The following is a 19193-nucleotide window of genomic DNA, read 5'->3' on the forward strand; positions in this document are numbered from 1 at the left end:
AATGAGGATGGCAAACGAGATCAAGCTCTCCAGTTCAGTGGGTATATCTTGGGCTGCTATCTCATCCTTGATGGAATCCGAGAGACCATGAGAAAAAGCAGCCATGAGGGCCTCATTGTTCCAAGCAAACTCTGCTGCCAGAGTATGGAATTCAATGGCGTAGTCTGCAACAGTTCTCGTACTCTGTTTGATGGACATGAGGCACCAGAAGCGGAGCGTGCGTGAACGTCAAAAACCCTTTTAAAGCAGGCCACAAACTGAGGGTAACTCAAGACAACAGGTTTTTGCGTCTCCCACAGAGGGTTAGCCCAGGCCAAGGCTCTCTCAGAAAGCAAAGATATCACAAAACCTACTTTGCTTCTGTCCGTGGGAAACACCTGGGGAAGCATTTCGAAGTATATCTCAACCTGATTGAGAAACCCTCTGCATTGAACTGGATCGCCCCCAAATCGCTGGGGAAGCGGAGCAGAACCAGACATACCTCTTATAGAGGTAATAATCAAGGCGGGTGCGTTAAGTAGGCAGGTCAGACGAGCATCATCGGGAACAGCTGGTAACTGTGGAGAGAGAAGAGAGCTGGCAATTAGCCAACAGCTGAGAGGCCAGCCCAGAGAAGGAAGGGCTAAGCCAGCCCTGACAAAACCACAGCAAGAAGACACATTGTAAGAATCCAACAAAGCAATAAATTAGTATGTAGATAACTCTACATTAACCACTTCCCACCCGGCCAATGCACATATACGGTCGGGTGGGAGCCGTCTACTCCTGATAGGACATTCAAGAACGTCCATCAGAAGGAGCGGGATCCCGCTGCGCCCGTGTCACCCGGACAAAGCGCATCTCAGATCGGCAGGAGGGCTCTGTGATTGGCCCTCCGGATCACATGACGGGCGTGTCCAATCACGGCCGTCATGTAATGTAAACAGCCGGTTGCTAGGCAATCGGCTCCTCCTCTCCTCACACAGAAGTCATCGCTGAGGAGAGGAGAGCAGATCGCTGCAGCCGGCCGATAATCAGTGAGTATGAGCTGTTTTTTACAGCTTTTTACTCACTGATCATCAGTCTAGTGTAAACACACAACACACCACACAGTATAAACACAATGTCCCCACACATGTCCCCAAAACACACATGTCCCCAAATAATAAAAAACATGTCCCCCACATATGTCCCACTAAAATCACATGTCCCAATGATTATCTGCACACATATGTACGTGATCGCCTGCACACATATGTACATGATCATTTGCGTACATATGTCCGTGATCACACAAACCAATTATTATACACTTAACGGAATTTTTTTTACCAAAAACATGTAGCAGAATACATTTTGGCTTAAATTTATGACAAAATTTGATTTTATTGGATTTCTTTTAAAATAGAAAAAATAAAATATTGTTTTTTTTTCCAAATTTCCGCTTTTTTGCGCTTATATCGCAAAAAAAAAAAAACGGAGTCGTGAATAAATACCACCAAAATAAAGCTCTATTTGTGCGAACAAAATGATAAAAATTTCATTTGGGTACAGTGTAGCATGACTGCGCAATTGTCACTGAAAGCGCTAGAGCGATGAAAGCTGAAAATTGGGCTGGGAAGGAAGGGGGCGAAAGTGCCCTGTATTGAAGTGGTTAAAGTGGTTATAAACCCTCCTAAACATGTTTTGCTTTGTAGATAATACTTTTCTCAGGCAGATGATCGCTGATCGCATATATTGTATTGCCGCCTTTGATCTTCCTGCTTCTCTGCCTTTGTTAATACGAGACATTCTCCTCAGAGCGGCAGAGGAGAAGTCTCGCGATGTACAGATATCCCTGCTCGAGGCTTGGTTAGGATTGTTATGACGCTACGGCGCATGCGCGAGATTTCTTGAGGGAAATCAAACTAAGGGCGGAAATGACGTCCGCAAAGGACATGAAAACCAGACGTTGCAATGGCGCAGGCGATACCCGGAAGGCAGAGATTTTTTAAAAGGAGAAAAAAGGTATTTATAACGCTTGTTTTGAGGAATTATATAGATCGTATGAATGCTGATGTTAAGTAGAATAGAAACAATAGAAAATTACGATTTTTTTGGTGGGGTTTACTTCCTCTTTAATTAGCATATAGCAGGGGTGTCCAAACTTTTTTCAAAGTGGGCCGGATTTGATGAAGTGAACATGCGTGAGGGCCGACCATTTTGCCTGACATTCTTTGAACCATTGAAAATTCGGTCTAAGGCCGCGTACACACGGGCGGACTGTTCGCCCAACCTTGTCCGCTGAACAGTGTTTGGGCGGACAGTCCGCTCGTGTGTGGGCTTTCAGCGGACAGTTTCAGCGGACAGTTGGACGGACAAAGTCTTTCGGAAATTCCGAAAAACTGTCCGCTGAAACTGTGTTTGAGCGAACAGTCCGCCCGTGTGTGGGCCTGTCCGCTGTACTTTCGAAATGAGCGGACTGTTCCCGCTCGGAAAGTCCGCCCATTTCGAGCGCGTGTACAGTTAGGCGGGGCCCGCGAAGGAGACGTCGCGGGCTCCGCCGCCTGGAATGGGCTTAAAGGGGAACCCCAACGCCGAAAAAAATCGGCGTGGGGGTTCCCCCAAAGTCCACACCAGACCCTTGTCCGAGCACGCTACCCGGCCGGCCAGGAAAGGGGGACGAGCGAGCGCGCCCCCCCTCCTGAGCCGTACCAGGCCGCGTGCCCTCAACATGGGGGGTGCCTTGGGGAAGGGGGGGCCGCGCGGCCCCCCCACCCCAAAGCACCTTGTCCCCATGTTGATGAGGACAAGGGCCTCTTCCCGACAACCCTGGCCGTTGGTTGTCGGGGTCTGCGGGCGGGGGGCTTATCGGAATCCGGGAGCCACCTTTAAGAAGGGGGCCCCCGGATACCGGCCCCCCACCCTATGTGAATGAGTATGGGGTACAATGTACCCCTACCCATTCACCTGTGAAATAAAGTACAAAAAAAAACACAACACAGGGGAAAAAATATTTTATTGCACAGCTCCGGGGGTCTTCCGTCTTCGGGGGTCTTCTCGCCGGACTCCTCCGCTATGTGTGTGTAGCTCTTTTGCTAGCGGAGGAGTCCGGCTTTCTTCCTCCCGTGTCAACATCGCCTGGAGAAGAAGAAGAAGAACAAGAAGAAGAACAAGAACGGAAGGCGGCGACAGCGACAGAAGACCGGGCCACCGCCTGTAAAAGAGCTACAAGAAGGCGCGGTGGCCCGGCAGAAGAACCGAAGGCGGCGACAGAAGAACGGAAGGCAGCGGCGACAGAAGACCGGGCCACCGCCTGCAAAAGAGCTACAAGAAGGCGCGGTGGCCCGGCAGAAGAACCGAAGAGGGGGACAAGACCCCCGAAGTCGGGAGAAGAGGCCGGCGGCGGGGAGGAAGAAAGCCGGACTCCTCCGCTAGCAAAAGAGCTACACACACATAGCGGAGGAGTCCGGCGAGAAGACCCCCGAAGACGGAAGACCCCCGGAGCTGTGCAATAAAATATTTTTTCCCCTGTGTTGTGTTTTTTTTTGTACTTTATTTCACAGGTGAATGGGTAGGGGTACATTGTACCCCATACTCATTCACATAGGGTGGGGGGCCGGTATCCAGGGGCCCCCTTCTTAAAGGGGGCTCCCGGATTCCGATAAGCCCCCCGCCCGCAGACCCCGACAACCAACGGCCAGGGTTGTCGGGAAGAGGCCCTTGTCCTCATCAACATGGGGACAAGGTGCTTTGGGGTGGGGGGGCCGCGCGGCCCCCCCTTCCCCAAGGCACCCCCCATGTTGAGGGCACGCGGCCTGGTACGGCTCAGGAGGGGGGGCGCGCTCGCTCGCCCCCCTTTCCTGGCCGGCCGGGTAGCGTGCTCGGACAAGGGTCTGGTGTGGACTTTGGGGGAACCCCCACGCCGATTTTTTTCGGCGTTGGGGTTCCCCTTTAAGCCCATTCCAGGCGGCGGAGCCCGCGACGTCTCCTTCGCGGGCCCCGCCTACCTGTACACGCGCTCGAAATGGGCGGATTTGCCTCCGCCTTACGTGGGCGAGTCCGTTCATTTCAAAAGTTGAGCGAACTGTTTGGCAAACAGTTCGCTGAAACAGTCCGCTCGTGTGTGGGCAAGTCCGCTCATGCAAATTTTGAGCGGACTGTTTGCCGAAACTGTTTGACGAACAAGGTTGGGCAAACAGTCCGCGCATGTGTACGCGGCCTAAGTGTGTCCATCCGAGCACTAATACACAGCCCAACAAGAATTCTCTTGCCTTTGTCGCACTCGTTCCCAACACACAGGCGAATGCTCTGCACTTTAGGGGGTACCGTTAATTCTTAATGGTACCCCACACATTGGAAAATGTAGGGTGCTTTTGGTGCAGTGCAATAAAAAAAAAACACACACAGACACATGTGAGCACACGCACACACACATACAGACACATGTGCACACACACACACACACACACGCACACACACATACAGACACATGTGCACACACACACACACACACGCACACACACAGACACATGTGCACACACACACACACACACACACACATACAGACACATGTGCACACACAAACACACGCACACACACACATGTACACACACACACATACAGACACATGTGCACACACACATACAGACACATGTGCACACACACACATACAGACACATGTGCACACACACACATACAGACACATGTGCACACACACATACAGACACATGTGCACACACACATACAGACACATGTACACACACACATACAGACACATGTGCACACACACAGACACATGTGCACACACACACATACAGACACATGTGCGCACACACACAGACACATGTGCACACACACACACACATGTGCACACACACACAGACACATGTGCACACACACAGACACAGACACATGTGCACACACACACATACAGACACATGTGCACACACACACATACAGACACATGTGCGCACACACATACAGACACATGTGCGCACACACACACATACAGACACATGTGCGCACACACATACAGACACATGTGCGCACACACACATACAGACACGTGCGCACACACACACATACAGACACGTGCGCACACACAAACATACAGACACATGTGCACACACACACACATACAGACACATGTGCACACACACACATACAGACACATGTGCGCACACACACACATACAGACACATGTGCGCACACACATACAGACACATGTGCGCACACACACACATACAGACACGTGCGCACACACACACATACAGACACGTGCGCACACACACACATACAGACACATGTGCACACACACACACACATACAGACACATGTGCACACACACACACACACACATACAGACACATGTGCACACACACACATACAGACACATGTGCACACACACAGACACATGTGCACACACACAGACACATGTGCACACACACACATACAGACACATGTGCACACACACATACAGACACATGTGCGCACACAGACACATGTGCACACACACACACACACACATACAGACACATGTGCACAGACACATGTGCACACACACATGTGCACACACACATGTGCACACACACACACAGACACATGTGCACACACAGACACATGTGCACACACAGACACATGTGCACACACACACATACAGACACATGTGCACACACAGACACATGTGCACACACACACATACAGACACATGTGCACACACACACATACAGACACATGTGCACACACACATACAGACACATGTGCGCACACAGACACATGTGCACACACACACATATACAGACACATGTGCACAGACACATGTGCACACACACATACAGACACATGTGCACACACACATACAGACACATGTGCACTCACACACATACAGACACATGTGCACTCACACACATACAGACACATGTGCACTCACACACATACAGACACATGTGCACACACACATACAGACACATGTGCACATACACACACACATACAGACATACATGCACACAAATACAGACGCATGCATACACATACATACATACACACACATGAATAAAGGCCTTTTTAACACGAATCTAGCTTATAGTACAGTACCTCTTGCAGCTTCCTCATTCAGCCGGGTACTGCACTGTAGGGGGAAGCAGAGAGCACAGCACAATCCTCTGCACTTTACTTTCACTTTTGAAGCTCACGGAGCTTCTCACAGTGCCGGGGATCGGCTGATCTGACAGCCCTGATCCCGCAGCACAATAAATTGAGAAAGAGCAGGCGGGCCGTTCAAAACCGGACCGCGGGCCGCAACTGGCCCGCGGGCCGGACTTTGGTTATGCCTGGCATATAGGCTAAACCATTACAGAAATGGTTTATATGTTTGTGCTTCATTAATGCCTGGCCAACGTGTGGCATTAAGGCGTTCAATCCATTTTGTCTCATGCTGTAGTATTCTCCTATTCCAATCTCCTCCCCTAGGGTCTTGTGGAATAACCGCTAAGACAATAAAGTAAGCAACAGAAGTATCCAATCTATGACACAGATCAAAATGTCTGCTTATGGGGGTGAGCATTTTTCCACTAGAGGAAAAGTAGATGTGATCATTAATCCGTTGTCTTAATTGGCGAATCGTTTTTCCAACATAAAAAATTACAAAAATGCAGGTCATTAAATAGATTACCCCTTGGGTGTCACAGTCGGCCCGAAAATGGGGATAAAAGAGTTCCCCATTAGGTAGTTTGAATCTATGACCTGTAGATACCCAGGGGCAGAAGGCACAATGGCCACATTTGTACATTCCCACCACTTTGGTATTGTGACCAGAAGAAGAAGAAGTGTAATGGCTTTGGGTCAATTTATCATGAAGCGAGATTGACCTTTTAAATACAATCTCTGGGTGGTCAGTAACATATTTCCTCAAGAAGAGTTCCTCATGGAGGCTATACCAATGTTTCTCCAGGACATTTCTTAATCTCTAATGTTGATATGAGTATTGTGTAATGAATTTTACAGTGGGATGATCATCTAGCTTGGTTTTATGTTCAAACAATAGTGTATTTGTAGTTTGTTTAAAAGCTTTAATAAAGGCTTTGCGTAAAAGGGATTTTGACTAGCCCCTCGCAAGAGATCAGCATGATATCTAAAATCATTGTCAGTCGTAACAGTTCCTTTAATCGAATATATTGCGTGTAGGGAATACTATGAACAAGAGTCGATGTGTGAGCACTTGAAGCATGTAGGATCGTGTTTCCTGCTGATTCCTTGCGATACAATGAAGTTGCCAGGCAATTATCCTGGTCTTTGGAAATTGAAAGGTCGAGGAACGTAATTTTAGAGGGATCACTCTTTACTGTATATCTCAAATTGTACGTGTTATTGTTAAGGTGATTAACAAAGGTGTCCCATGTGAATTGTGAGCCTACCCAGATAATAAATATATGATTAGTATTGGAAGGAACACACTGCTAACAAGAGCAAAAAGGGTGCTGCTCACCCCTATAAATCAGAAAAATAAAACGAATTCCCCCACCAACGGGATTTTTAGGCAGCAATAAACAGTAAGCGTAGCATACTATATAAAAAAGATTACTTTATTGTGTGGTAAAAACATGAGCTTCACCCAGGTATTTAAAATAAAAAGGTATAAATAGAACCAAACTTGTACATACAAAAATTACAATGACAATTGGGCATACACTAAGCAGACCTAACTATAAATATACTGTATAAGATTAGTAACAGCAAAAATAAATTTATAGTTCTAACGCGTTTCAACCACTAGGGTCTTCTTCAGAGAAAGTCTGTTGATAGAGAGACAAGATACAACTTAATAAATCTATCGAATAGGATTAGTATTAAACATATTCTAGATTTGTCAGTGTAATTACCCAGTATGGCATTGCCGAGAGGTTCATACAAATTATAGTGCTTAATGGTGGAGTTTACCCAGGTTCATGCTTAGACGTCCTTCACAAGTTACAAAAGATATATGGTCCATGCATCTCGCCACAGAATCCAGCAGTGGGGTGAGGGTCGGAAGCCCAGAGGCGCGGCTCACGAGCGGTCACACGACAAAACCCTATGCCCCACAAAGGTTGTAGGGAATAGGTGCAAGCGTAGGCAGCCTGCCTGTATGGTAAGTCACGCCTGTGATGAAAATCCCAACATAGTCGCAATTAGACATATATATTTATATATTTGTTTTTTATATTCTATATTATATATATATAGACCCACATATGGGGTATGGAGATATCTTATATATGATTTGTGTGCATATAAAGGGAATATCCCCAGATATCTGTATTCACATCCAAAAAAAAAAAAAAACAAAAAAAAAAAACAAAAAAAAAACAAAAAAAAAAAGGGGGGGGGGGGGAAGGGGAGGGAAGGGGGGGAAAGAAAAACAAAACTCAAAAGGCAAACACGTATTAAAAAGAAGGAACAGAAACAACAAACGTGGTTGAAATCAAAAGAAAACAAACGTGAGATGACATATGGTAGGAATAGTGTGTGTGATGACAACCCGATATTGGGTGACTGGAGTGAATAAGTGAGTGAATGATGTGCAGGTGAAGTGAATAATGAGGTGAGAAGTGTGGGTGTTGGTGTGATGAAAAGAATTAGAGGGATAACATATTAGGAAATCAGAGTGACAATGGGAGGAGTGCATAGGGGTGCTAGTGACGGATAGAGGTAAAAATGAAAATGCATGGAAATGCTAATGTTGAACTGGTGAAAGGTGACAAAAAAAAAAAAAAAAACCCTTCAGATGTGATAAACCATGTTTATACTGAAAGTGATAACAGTTACCTGGATAGCTGGGCTGAACAAAAGATTCCCAAAATGGAAAAGGGGAGACAGCAGCTGGGAAACTATCCCGGGAAGAGTGCCAGATACGGTCAATAACTCCTAGTCCATAGGGGCACCCCCATCTAAGAATAAATAGAATGATAAAGCGAGCTAGCTGTTAGAAAAGCTAGTTTTTCAGAAGTTTATTTAAGTAAAATGGGGGCATGTCAGCCAGGTTAGCAAATAATCAAACTTACCAACCAGGGATTCAAAGGTACGAGAGTCCTTGTTTGTGTACAGGAGCTGATGTTTGCTGCCAAGTGTACTGTGTTATATAGTGCCCCGGGATTGCATCACAGGCATGGCCGCCCACCCATTGGCTGGTACCGCCTATTATTGCGTGGCCGCCTAAACAGGTCGACCTCGTGTGAACGCCCCGGCGTCCCGGAAGGTCGTAAAGCGACCCCGAAACGACGTCACTTCCGACGCAAATGCACGACGTGATTGCGTCACGTCCGTCCGTACGAAGGGTCAGACGAACGTGAGGCACGTCCGGAAGTGTTCAGGGACGCCACCGACAAGGAAATACGTGTCTCCAATGGCTGGGCGGGACCAGCCCGCACCAGTCATATAGGGAGACATCTGTGGAGAGAGCCCTGCATGTGCACAGACAGGGGTCCCTCCTACCCTTGTCGGGGAGTCGCGCAAAAGAGGCAAACAGCCCCCCACACACCACCTCCTCCACATAAAAGCGGAAGGGCATTGGAAGCAATGTGCGGAGGGACCATAAAAGTGGGGGACAAGCATAAACCCGGGTCAGGTCAATGTGGGGATATGTCGCTACTGTCCAATACCTCCCCTGGCCCCCAGAACAGGGATGGGATAAAGGTGTGTGGGTAGAAGGCGGGGAGGAAAAAAAAAAAAAAAAAAAAAAAAAAAAAAAAGGGGGGGGGGGGGAAAGGGACAGGCGACCGATCCTAACACACCATTAGCTAAAAGAAGCCATTTGCTTAACCAAAGACAAGAATAAAATAACATCTTTTTCAGATTATTACATATACACATATAGCATGCATGTCCCGACGTGAAAACGCACGTCTTTATTCAAGGACAGACAGAGTAAATATATAGCTAAGAGAATATATACAAACAGCAAAAATGAAGTGATAACATAATTATACAATGAATCACAGAAAAATATGGTGTTCAATTGCGAACACTATACCATGGTACCCTGTTAGGTTGTAATCATAATAATTAGAGATTATCAACAATTTATGAGAGGGGCATGGTCAGGGGGTGTTCCTAGACACTTACTAAAGAGTTAGAGAGGAGAAAAAGAGGGAACATAAAGGAGAACGGGCTCACAAAGAAAGGGGGCAGGTACACCCGGTTTCTACTGTGTCCTCCCTGAGGAGAACCCCTTTAGGAAGGGAGCAAAAGAGACCGATTCGTTCAGGCCTGGGAAAGAGGTGAGCATTCCTAGTGTGCAGGCTCTTTAACAACAGCCTGCGTGCAAAGAGTTGTATGTCTGTGATAGTCCCAAAGGGATCACAGTTTTCTTGTGGGCAAAATGTTAAACCACGCGCCAGAACCGCAGTTTCCACTGGTGATAGCGCGTAGGACGAAAGGTTGATCACACTGAAGGATTCGCTTGGATCCGTGTGACAAATGCGTCCAAGTTTCCTACTCCCTTGTTTAGTCGGGGTGAGGGAAATCCCCGCTTCGGGTTTAAAGAGTTCTGACCAGTTTCCAAATCGGATACATGGTTTTCCCTATTCTTGCCACTGCTTGTCCCATTAGTATTGGTGACGATTGGGGATTTCCCTCACCCCGACTAAACAAGGGAGTAGGAAACTTGGACGCATTTGTCACACGGATCCAAGCGAATCCTTCAGTGTGATCAACCTTTCGTCCTACGCGCTATCACCAGTGGAAACTGCGGTTCTGGCGCGTGGTTTAACATTTTGCCCACAAGAAAACTGTGATCCCTTTGGGACTATCACAGACATACAACTCTTTGCACGCAGGCTGTTGTTAAAGAGCCTGCACACTAGGAATGCTCACCTCTTTCCCAGGCCTGAACGAATCGGTCTCTTTTGCTCCCTTCCTAAAGGGGTTCTCCTCAGGGAGGACACAGTAGAAACCGGGTGTACCTGCCCCCTTTCTTTGTGAGCCCGTTCTCCTTTATGTTCCCTCTTTTTCTCCTCTCTAACTCTTTAGTAAGTGTCTAGGAACACCCCCTGACCATGCCCCTCTCATAAATTGTTGATAATCTCTAATTATTATGATTACAACCTAACAGGGTACCATGGTATAGTGTTCGCAATTGAACACCATATTTTTCTGTGATTCATTGTATAATTATGTTATCACTTCATTTTTGCTGTTTGTATATATTCTCTTAGCTATATATTTACTCTGTCTGTCCTTGAATAAAGACGTGCGTTTTCACGTCGGGACATGCATGCTATATGTGTATATGTAATAATCTGAAAAAGATGTTATTTTATTCTTGTCTTTGGTTAAGCAAATGGCTTCTTTTAGCTAATGGTGTGTTAGGATCGGTCGCCTGTCCCTTTCCCCCCCCCCCCCCTTTTTTTTTTTTTTTTTTTTTTTTTTTTTTTTCCTCCCCGCCTTCTACCCACACACCTTTATCCCATCCCTGTTCTGGGGGCCAGGGGAGGTATTGGACAGTAGCGACATATCCCCACATTGACCTGACCCGGGTTTATGCTTGTCCCCCACTTTTATGGTCCCTCCGCACATTGCTTCCAATGCCCTTCCGCTTTTATGTGGAGGAGGTGGTGTGTGGGGGGCTGTTTGCCTCTTTTGCGCGACTCCCCGACAAGGGTAGGAGGGACCCCTGTCTGTGCACATGCAGGGCTCTCTCCACAGATGTCTCCCTATATGACTGGTGCGGGCTGGTCCCGCCCAGCCATTGGAGACACGTATTTCCTTGTCGGTGGCGTCCCTGAACACTTCCGGACGTGCCTCACGTTCGTCTGACCCTTCGTACGGACGGACGTGACGCAATCACGTCGTGCATTTGCGTCGGAAGTGACGTCGTTTCGGGGTCGCTTTAGGACCTTCCGGGACGCCGGGGCGTTCACACGAGGTCGACCTGTTTAGGCGGCCACGCAATAATAGGCGGTACCAGCCAATGGGTGGGCGGCCATGCCTGTGATGCAATCCCGGGGCACTATATAACACAGTACACTTGGCAGCAAACATCAGCTCCTGTACACAAACAAGGACTCTCGTACCTTTGAATCCCTGGTTGGTAAGTTTGATTATTTGCTAACCTGGCTGACATGCCCCCATTTTACTTAAATAAACTTCTGAAAAACTAGCTTTTCTAACAGCTAGCTCGCTTTATCATTCTATTTATTCTTAGATGGGGGTGCCCCTATGGACTAGGAGTTATTGACCGTATCTGGCACTCTTCCCGGGATAGTTTCCCAGCTGCTGTCTCCCCTTTTCCATTTTGGGAATCTTTTGTTCAGCCCAGCTATCCAGGTAACTGTTATCACTTTCAGTATAAACATGGTTTATCACATCTGAAGGGTTTTTTTTTTTTTTTTGTCACCTTTCACCAGTTCAACATTAGCATTTCCATGCATTTTCATTTTTACCTCTATCCGTCACTAGCACCCCTATGCACTCCTCCCATTGTCACTCTGATTTCCTAATATGTTATCCCTCTAATTCTTTTCATCACACCAACACCCACACTTCTCACCTCATTATTCACTTCACCTGCACATCATTCACTCACTTATTCACTCCAGTCACCCAATATCGGGTTGTCATCACACACACTATTCCTACCATATGTCATCTCACGTTTGTTTTCTTTTGATTTCAACCACGTTTGTTGTTTCTGTTCCTTCTTTTTAATACGTGTTTGCCTTTTGAGTTTTGTTTTTCTTTCCCCCCCTTCCCTCCCCTTTTCCCCCCCCCCCTTTTTTTTTTTTTTTTGTTTTTTTTTTTTTTTTGTTTTTTTTTTTTTTGGATGTGAATACAGATATCTGGGGATATTCCCTTTATATGCACACAAATCATATATAAGATATCTCCATACCCCATATGTGGGTCTATATATATATAATATAGAATATAAAAAACAAATATATAAATATATATGTCTAATTGCGACTATGTTGGGATTTTCATCACAGGCGTGACTTACCATACAGGCAGGCTGCCTACGCTTGCACCTATTCCCTACAACCTTTGTGGGGCATAGGGTTTTGTCGTGTGACCGCTCGTGAGCCGCGCCTCTGGGCTTCCGACCCTCACCCCACTGCTGGATTCTGTGGCGAGATGCATGGACCATATATCTTTTGTAACTTGTGAAGGACGTCTAAGCATGAACCTGGGTAAACTCCACCATTAAGCACTATAATTTGTATGAACCTCTCGGCAATGCCATACTGGGTAATTACACTGACAAATCTAGAATATGTTTAATACTAATCCTATTCGATAGATTTATTAAGTTGTATCTTGTCTCTCTATCAACAGACTTTCTCTGAAGAAGACCCTAGTGGTTGAAACGCGTTAGAACTATAAATTTATTTTTGCTGTTACTAATCTTATACAGTATATTTATAGTTAGGTCTGCTTAGTGTATGCCCAATTGTCATTGTAATTTTTGTATGTACAAGTTTGGTTCTATTTATACCTTTTTATTTTAAATACCTGGGTGAAGCTCATGTTTTTACCACACAATAAAGTAATCTTTTTTATATAGTATGCTACGCTTACTGTTTATTGCTGCCTAAAAATCCCGTTGGTGGGGGAATTCGTTTTATTTTTCTGATTTATAGGGGTGAGCAGCACCCTTTTTGCTCTTGTTAGCAGTGTGTTCCTTCCAATACTATTCAAACTAGGTGGTTAAACACCCTTTTTCTTTTCTCGTCTTTCTTCTCTTTTCTCCCTTTCCTTTTCTTTTTCTTTTTCTCTCTTATTCACTCTTCTTTCATACTCCTTTTTCTTTCCTTGATCTTCCCTCCCCCGCAATTGAACACTCAAGGGTTTAAACATGAGCTTGACTTAGTAGTATTTTGATGTGATTGAGGTGTATATATATATATACTCTGTTTATGTACACAATATGTCCACAGTGAATATGAATATGTTTCAAGGTCATGAATGGGACACTTTGATGTTAGGGTATGAAACTGAGTTTGAGAAGAACGATCGAGCTGACACAGAGATTACCACTCTCACTTTTAAATTGATGAAATTACTTGAGAAAAAATCAGCACTGTTCTGGCACATAAAATCTTTTGATAGATACAACAAGGAGAAAATTAACCCTTTGGGCCTTCGGGTCCAAATCTTTCCCAATGTAGATTCAATTAGTAGTGAATGTAAAACTGAATGGGAGGCAAACTTGAATGCTTGCTCACAGCAAATGATGGTTATTCTCACCAATGAGTATACCAGGCAAATTGCACTCCTAGACAAGGAGATTTGTATCCTAGAAAAGGCCCTACAACCGTTTGCCTCTCATGCTCTATTTGTGGAATCCCGGACTAAACTCCGTGCTGATTTATCTTTCCACAATAAGAGCATTTTGGGCAAGAAGGAGGCCAAATATTGGAGGGACAAGTTTGCCTTCTCAGAAGGACGGGCATACAAATGGAATACGAATATACCATCTCATAATAATACTAGTGGGAAAGTGCATCCCGCTACAAGAAATACCACTAAATCTAAAGCCATGCCCAACTCCAATGAAGGAGCTAAATCTATGCAGAAACCTCGGGGTAAATTTAAAAGAAATAGAAGCAATAAGGATTCCCCGGAAGGAAATAGTAAAAAACGTATCACTGACAACATTCCAACAGAAAGTTCAAGTACATATAAGGAATTGCAAGCTATATCACATGCCGTGTTGGCACCATTAGACCCCCCATACACATATTTTGATGAGATGGCCGACCCCGTCTGCAGCAATGGGACATGTAATGAGAGAGGAAGGGAAATCATGCTATCATCTATGGAAGTTAGCCAGAAGGCTGACGTCACCAATACTAATGGGACAAGCAGTGGCAAGAATAGGGAAAACCATGTATCCGATTTGGAAACTGGTCAGAACTCTTTAAACCCGAAGCGGGGATTTCCCTCACCCCGACTAAACAAGGGAGTAGGAAACTTGGACGCATTTGTCACACGGATCCAAGCGAATCCTTCAGTGTGATCAACCTTTCGTCCTACGCGCTATCACCAGTGGAAACTGCGGTTCTGGCGCGTGGTTTAACATTTTGCCCACAAGAAAACTGTGATCCCTTTGGGACTATCACAGACATACAACTCTTTGCACGCAGGCTGTTGTTAAAGAGCCTGCACACTAGGAATGCTCACCTCTTTCCCAGGCCTGAACGAATCGGTCTCTTTTGCTCCCTTCCTAAAGGGGTTCTCCTCAGGGAGGACACAGTAGAAACCGGGTGTACCTGCCCCCTTTCTTTGTGAGCCCGTTCTCCTTTATGTTCCCTCTTTTTCTCCTCTCTAACTCTTTAGTAAGTGTCTAGGAACACCCCCTGACCATGCCCCTCTCATAAATTGTTGATAATCTCTAATTATTATGATTACAACCTAACAGGGTACCATGGTATAGTGTTCGCAATTGAACACCATATTTTTCTGTGATTCATTGTATAATTATGTTATCACTTCATTTTTGCTGTTTGTATATATTCTCTTAGCTATATATTTACTCTGTCTGTCCTTGAATAAAGACGTGCGTTTTCACGTCGGGACATGCATGCTATATGTGTATATGTAATAATCTGAAAAAGATGTTATTTTATTCTTGTCTTTGGTTAAGCAAATGGCTTCTTTTAGCTAATGGTGTGTTAGGATCGGTCGCCTGTCCCTTCCCCCCCCCCCTTTTTTTTTTTTATTTTTTTTTATTTTTTTTTTTTTTTCCTCCCCGCCTTCTACCCACACACCTTTATCCCATCCCTGTTCTGGGGGCCAGGGGAGGTATTGGACAGTAGCGACATATCCCCACATTGACCTGACCCGGGTTTATGCTTGTCCCCCACTTTTATGGTCCCTCCGCACATTGCTTCCAATGCCCTTCCGCTTTTATGTGGAGGAGGTGGTGTGTGGGGGGCTGTTTGCCTCTTTTGCGCGACTCCCCGACAAGGGTAGGAGGGACCCCTGTCTGTGCACATGCAGGGCTCTCTCCACAGATGTCTCCCTATATGACTGGTGCGGGCTGGTCCCGCCCAGCCATTGGAGACACGTATTTCCTTGTCGGTGGCGTCCCTGAACACTTCCGGACGTGCCTCACGTTCGTCTGACCCTTCGTACGGACGGACGTGACGCAATCACGTCGTGCATTTGCGTCGGAAGTGACGTCGTTTCGGGGTCGCTTTACGACCTTCCGGGACGCCGGGGCGTTCACACGAGGTCGACCTGTTTAGGCGGCCAAGCAATAATAGGCGGTACCAGCCAATGGGTGGGCGGCCATGCCTGTGATGCAATCCCGGGGCACTATATAACACAGTACACTTGGCAGCAAACATCAGCTCCTGTACACAAACAAGGACTCTCGTACCTTTGAATCCCTGGTTGGTAAGTTTGATTATTTGCTAACCTGGCTGACATGCCCCCATTTTACTTAAATAAACTTCTGAAAAACTAGCTTTTCTAACAGCTAGCTCGCTTTATCATTCTATTTATTCTTAGATGGGGGTGCCCCTATGGACTAGGAGTTATTGACCGTATCTGGCACTCTTCCCGGGATAGTTTCCCAGCTGCTGTCTCCCCTTTTCCATTTTGGGAATCTTTTGTTCAGCCCAGCTATCCAGGTAACTGTTATCACTTTCAGTATAAACATGGTTTATCACATCTGAAGGGTTTTTTTTTTTTTTTTTTTTTTTGTCACCTTTCACCAGTTCAACATTAGCATTTCCATGCATTTTCATTTTTACCTCTATCCGTCACTAGCACCCCTATGCACTCCTCCCATTGTCACTCTGATTTCCTAATATGTTATCCCTCTAATTCTTTTCATCACACCAACACCCACACTTCTCACCTCATTATTCACTTCACCTGCACATCATTCACTCACTTATTCACTCCAGTCACCCAATATCGGGTTGTCATCACACACACTATTCCTACCATATGTCATCTCACGTTTGTTTTCTTTTGATTTCAACCACGTTTGTTGTTTCTGTTCCTTCTTTTTAATACGTGTTTGCCTTTTGAGTTTTGTTTTTCTTTCCCCCCCTTCCCTCCCCTTTCCCCCCCCCCCCCCCCTTTTTTTTTTTTTTTTTGTTTTTTTTTTTTTTGGATGTGAATACAGATATCTGGGGATATTCCCTTTATATGCACACAAATCATATATAAGATATCTCCATACCCCATATGTGGGTCTATATATATATAATATAGAATATAAAAAACAAATATATAAATATATATGTCTAATTGCGACTATGTTGGGATTTTCATCACAGGCGTGACTTACCATACAGGCAGGCTGCCTACGCTTGCACCTATTCCCTACAACCTTTGTGGGGCATAGGGTTTTGTCGTGTGACCGCTCGTGAGCCGCGCCTCTGGGCTTCCGACCCTCACCCCACTGCTGGATTCTGTGGCGAGATGCATGGACCATATATCTTTTGTAACTTGTGAAGGACGTCTAAGCATGAACCTGGGTAAACTCCACCATTAAGCACTATAATTTGTATGAACCTCTCGGCAATGCCATACTGGGTAATTACACTGACAAATCTAGAATATGTTTAATACTAATCCTATTCGATAGATTTATTAAGTTGTATCTTGTCTCTCTATCAACAGACTTTCTCTGAAGAAGACCCTAGTGGTTGAAACGCGTTAGAACTATAAATTTATTTTTGCTGTTACTAATCTTATACAGTATATTTATAGTTAGGTCTGCTTAGTGTATGCCCAATTGTCATTGTAATTTTTGTATGTACAAGTTTGGTTCTATTTATACCTTTTTATTTTAAATACCTGGGTGAAGCTCATGTTTTTACCACACAATAAAGTAATCTTTTTTATATAGTATGCTACGCTTACTGTTTATTGCTGCCTAAAAATCCCGTTGGTGGGGGAATTCGTTTTATAAATATATGATTAATATATCTAAGCCACATCAGTACAAGACTGGTGTGGCTACTGAGGTCTTCATTTGAAAAGATATCATGTTCCCACCCCCCCAGGTACAGACTGGCATAGGCCAGGGCACAGCAAGTGCCCATGGCCACGCCCTGTACCTGGAGGTAGTGGGAACCATTGAACATGAACCAGTTGTGTGTCAAAATAAAGAAAAGCAGTTTAAGAAGGAATTCACTAAATGGCCAACTGTGGTAGTCCCCTTCATGGAGGAATGTACGCACCATTCCAACACCCCGCTCATGAGGGATGCTGGAGTATAATGCCTCCACATCCAAGGTCACGAGCAGGGCATCAGGAGGGACTGCAACAGGGGAGGCCCTTCCGGGGGAGGAGTCTGAGAATGGTGCGTGTCTGTACCTAGCGTGCTGGAGCGCTCCAAGTCCCCCACCGCAAGGATAATGCCGCTGTTTGCGGTCCTCCTCTGATCCCTACCCTCCTGTCCTAACCCTCGGCGGAGCCCCACCACTGGTGTGGTGGGTCCTCTCTCTCTCTCCTACCTTCCCCCTTGGCTTTCTTCCCCCCCGGGTCGGAACACGCTGCATTGCGCTGAGCGGCGTGGCGGGTAGAGATCCGGACCTCCTGTGTGTCTGTGGAGATTTCTGTGTGAGAACGGAGGGATGCCGGGGATGTCGGCTTTTCGGTAGTACTGGCTGTGCAGAGCAAGGTTAATCTTCTGGGAAGGCTTACGAGTGCTCCGGACGCCATCTACTGGACAAAGTAAGGTACTGCTCTCAGAAGACATTGAAAGGTATTGTGGAAAAAAAAAAAAAGGGATCCCAAGAAGGTCAGTAAAAAAAAAAAAAAAACCTAGAACTAAAATCTACATGAGAATGCTGAATGTCGGGCAGAATTAAAATATGCAGATAAACCAGACTGCAAGTAACCACGGGGTAAGTGGTCATATAATGGTCATATAATATAAAGCATTAAAATATTCTGCACTATATTCTCTGTTAAGTAACGGGACGGACTGGAAAATCCGCGAAGATAAAAAGTTAATATACTAGGAAAATACAGTTTCCTTTTTTTTTTTTTGATGTAATTGTATTGGCAAGTAAGCAACTAATTACACAACACAACAGTGATCCATCTTAATAAAACAAAATAAAAGGGGACAGATCTTTATATCACGCGATTGCTCTAGATGTAAAAAACAGAGTGAAAAAACGAGTATGCTGAGAATGGAATAAGGGGGTACTAGCGCCATCTCGACGGTAGCACGAAAACACTGCGACAGAAAAAAAATCTTAAAATCACATCTTAGTAGCCGTGGGTGA

General features: G+C 45.5%; 2 protein-coding genes and 2 long non-coding RNA genes across 7 annotated transcripts in view; 2 read left to right on the plus strand and 2 right to left on the minus strand.

Moving 5' to 3' along the window:
- Positions 1-19193, minus strand: part of RASGRP2 (RAS guanyl releasing protein 2) — a 1719722-nt gene that overhangs the window by 111434 nt on the left and 1589095 nt on the right. The gene's annotated exons all lie outside the window — the stretch shown is intronic.
- Positions 7424-9118, minus strand: LOC143934233 (uncharacterized). Of its 2 annotated transcripts, XR_013263230.1 has the most exons (4): positions 9000-9116; positions 8764-8885; positions 7839-8097; positions 7426-7751 (listed from the first exon to the last, which is right to left on the minus strand). It is a non-coding gene; the product is annotated as an uncharacterized LOC143934233 (long non-coding RNA). The 2 variants fall into 2 exon arrangements; XR_013263229.1 differs by having other exon boundaries at positions 7424-8097; positions 9000-9118.
- Positions 11908-15300, plus strand: LOC143934239 (uncharacterized). Of its 2 annotated transcripts, XM_077457692.1 has the most exons (4): positions 11908-12025; positions 12140-12261; positions 12924-13182; positions 13270-15300. In XM_077457692.1, the coding sequence occupies exon 4, from the start codon at positions 13862-13864 to the stop codon at positions 14951-14953; it is 1092 nt and encodes a 363-aa protein (XP_077313818.1). In that variant the 5' UTR covers positions 11908-12025; positions 12140-12261; positions 12924-13182; positions 13270-13861; the 3' UTR covers positions 14954-15300. The 2 variants fall into 2 exon arrangements, with proteins under 2 accessions (XP_077313818.1, XP_077313808.1); XM_077457682.1 differs by having other exon boundaries at positions 12924-15300.
- Positions 15706-17845, plus strand: LOC143934250 (uncharacterized). 2 transcript variants are annotated; one of them, XR_013263236.1, is made up of 4 exons: positions 15710-16335; positions 16450-16571; positions 17229-17487; positions 17575-17845. It is a non-coding gene; the product is annotated as an uncharacterized LOC143934250 (long non-coding RNA). The 2 variants fall into 2 exon arrangements; XR_013263235.1 differs by having other exon boundaries at positions 15706-16335; positions 17229-17845.

This window comes from Lithobates pipiens, unplaced genomic scaffold, assembly GCF_037356315.1.
Source record: "Lithobates pipiens isolate NorthernLeopardFrog02 unplaced genomic scaffold, aLitPip1_a1.2 Scaffold_10, whole genome shotgun sequence".
NCBI classification, from domain to species: domain Eukaryota; kingdom Metazoa; phylum Chordata; class Amphibia; order Anura; family Ranidae; genus Lithobates; species Lithobates pipiens.

Coding starts and splice junctions, on each gene's coding strand:
- LOC143934239 (XM_077457682.1), top strand. CDS start 13,862: ATGTCCACAGTGAATATGAATATGTTTCAAGGTCATGAATGGGACACT.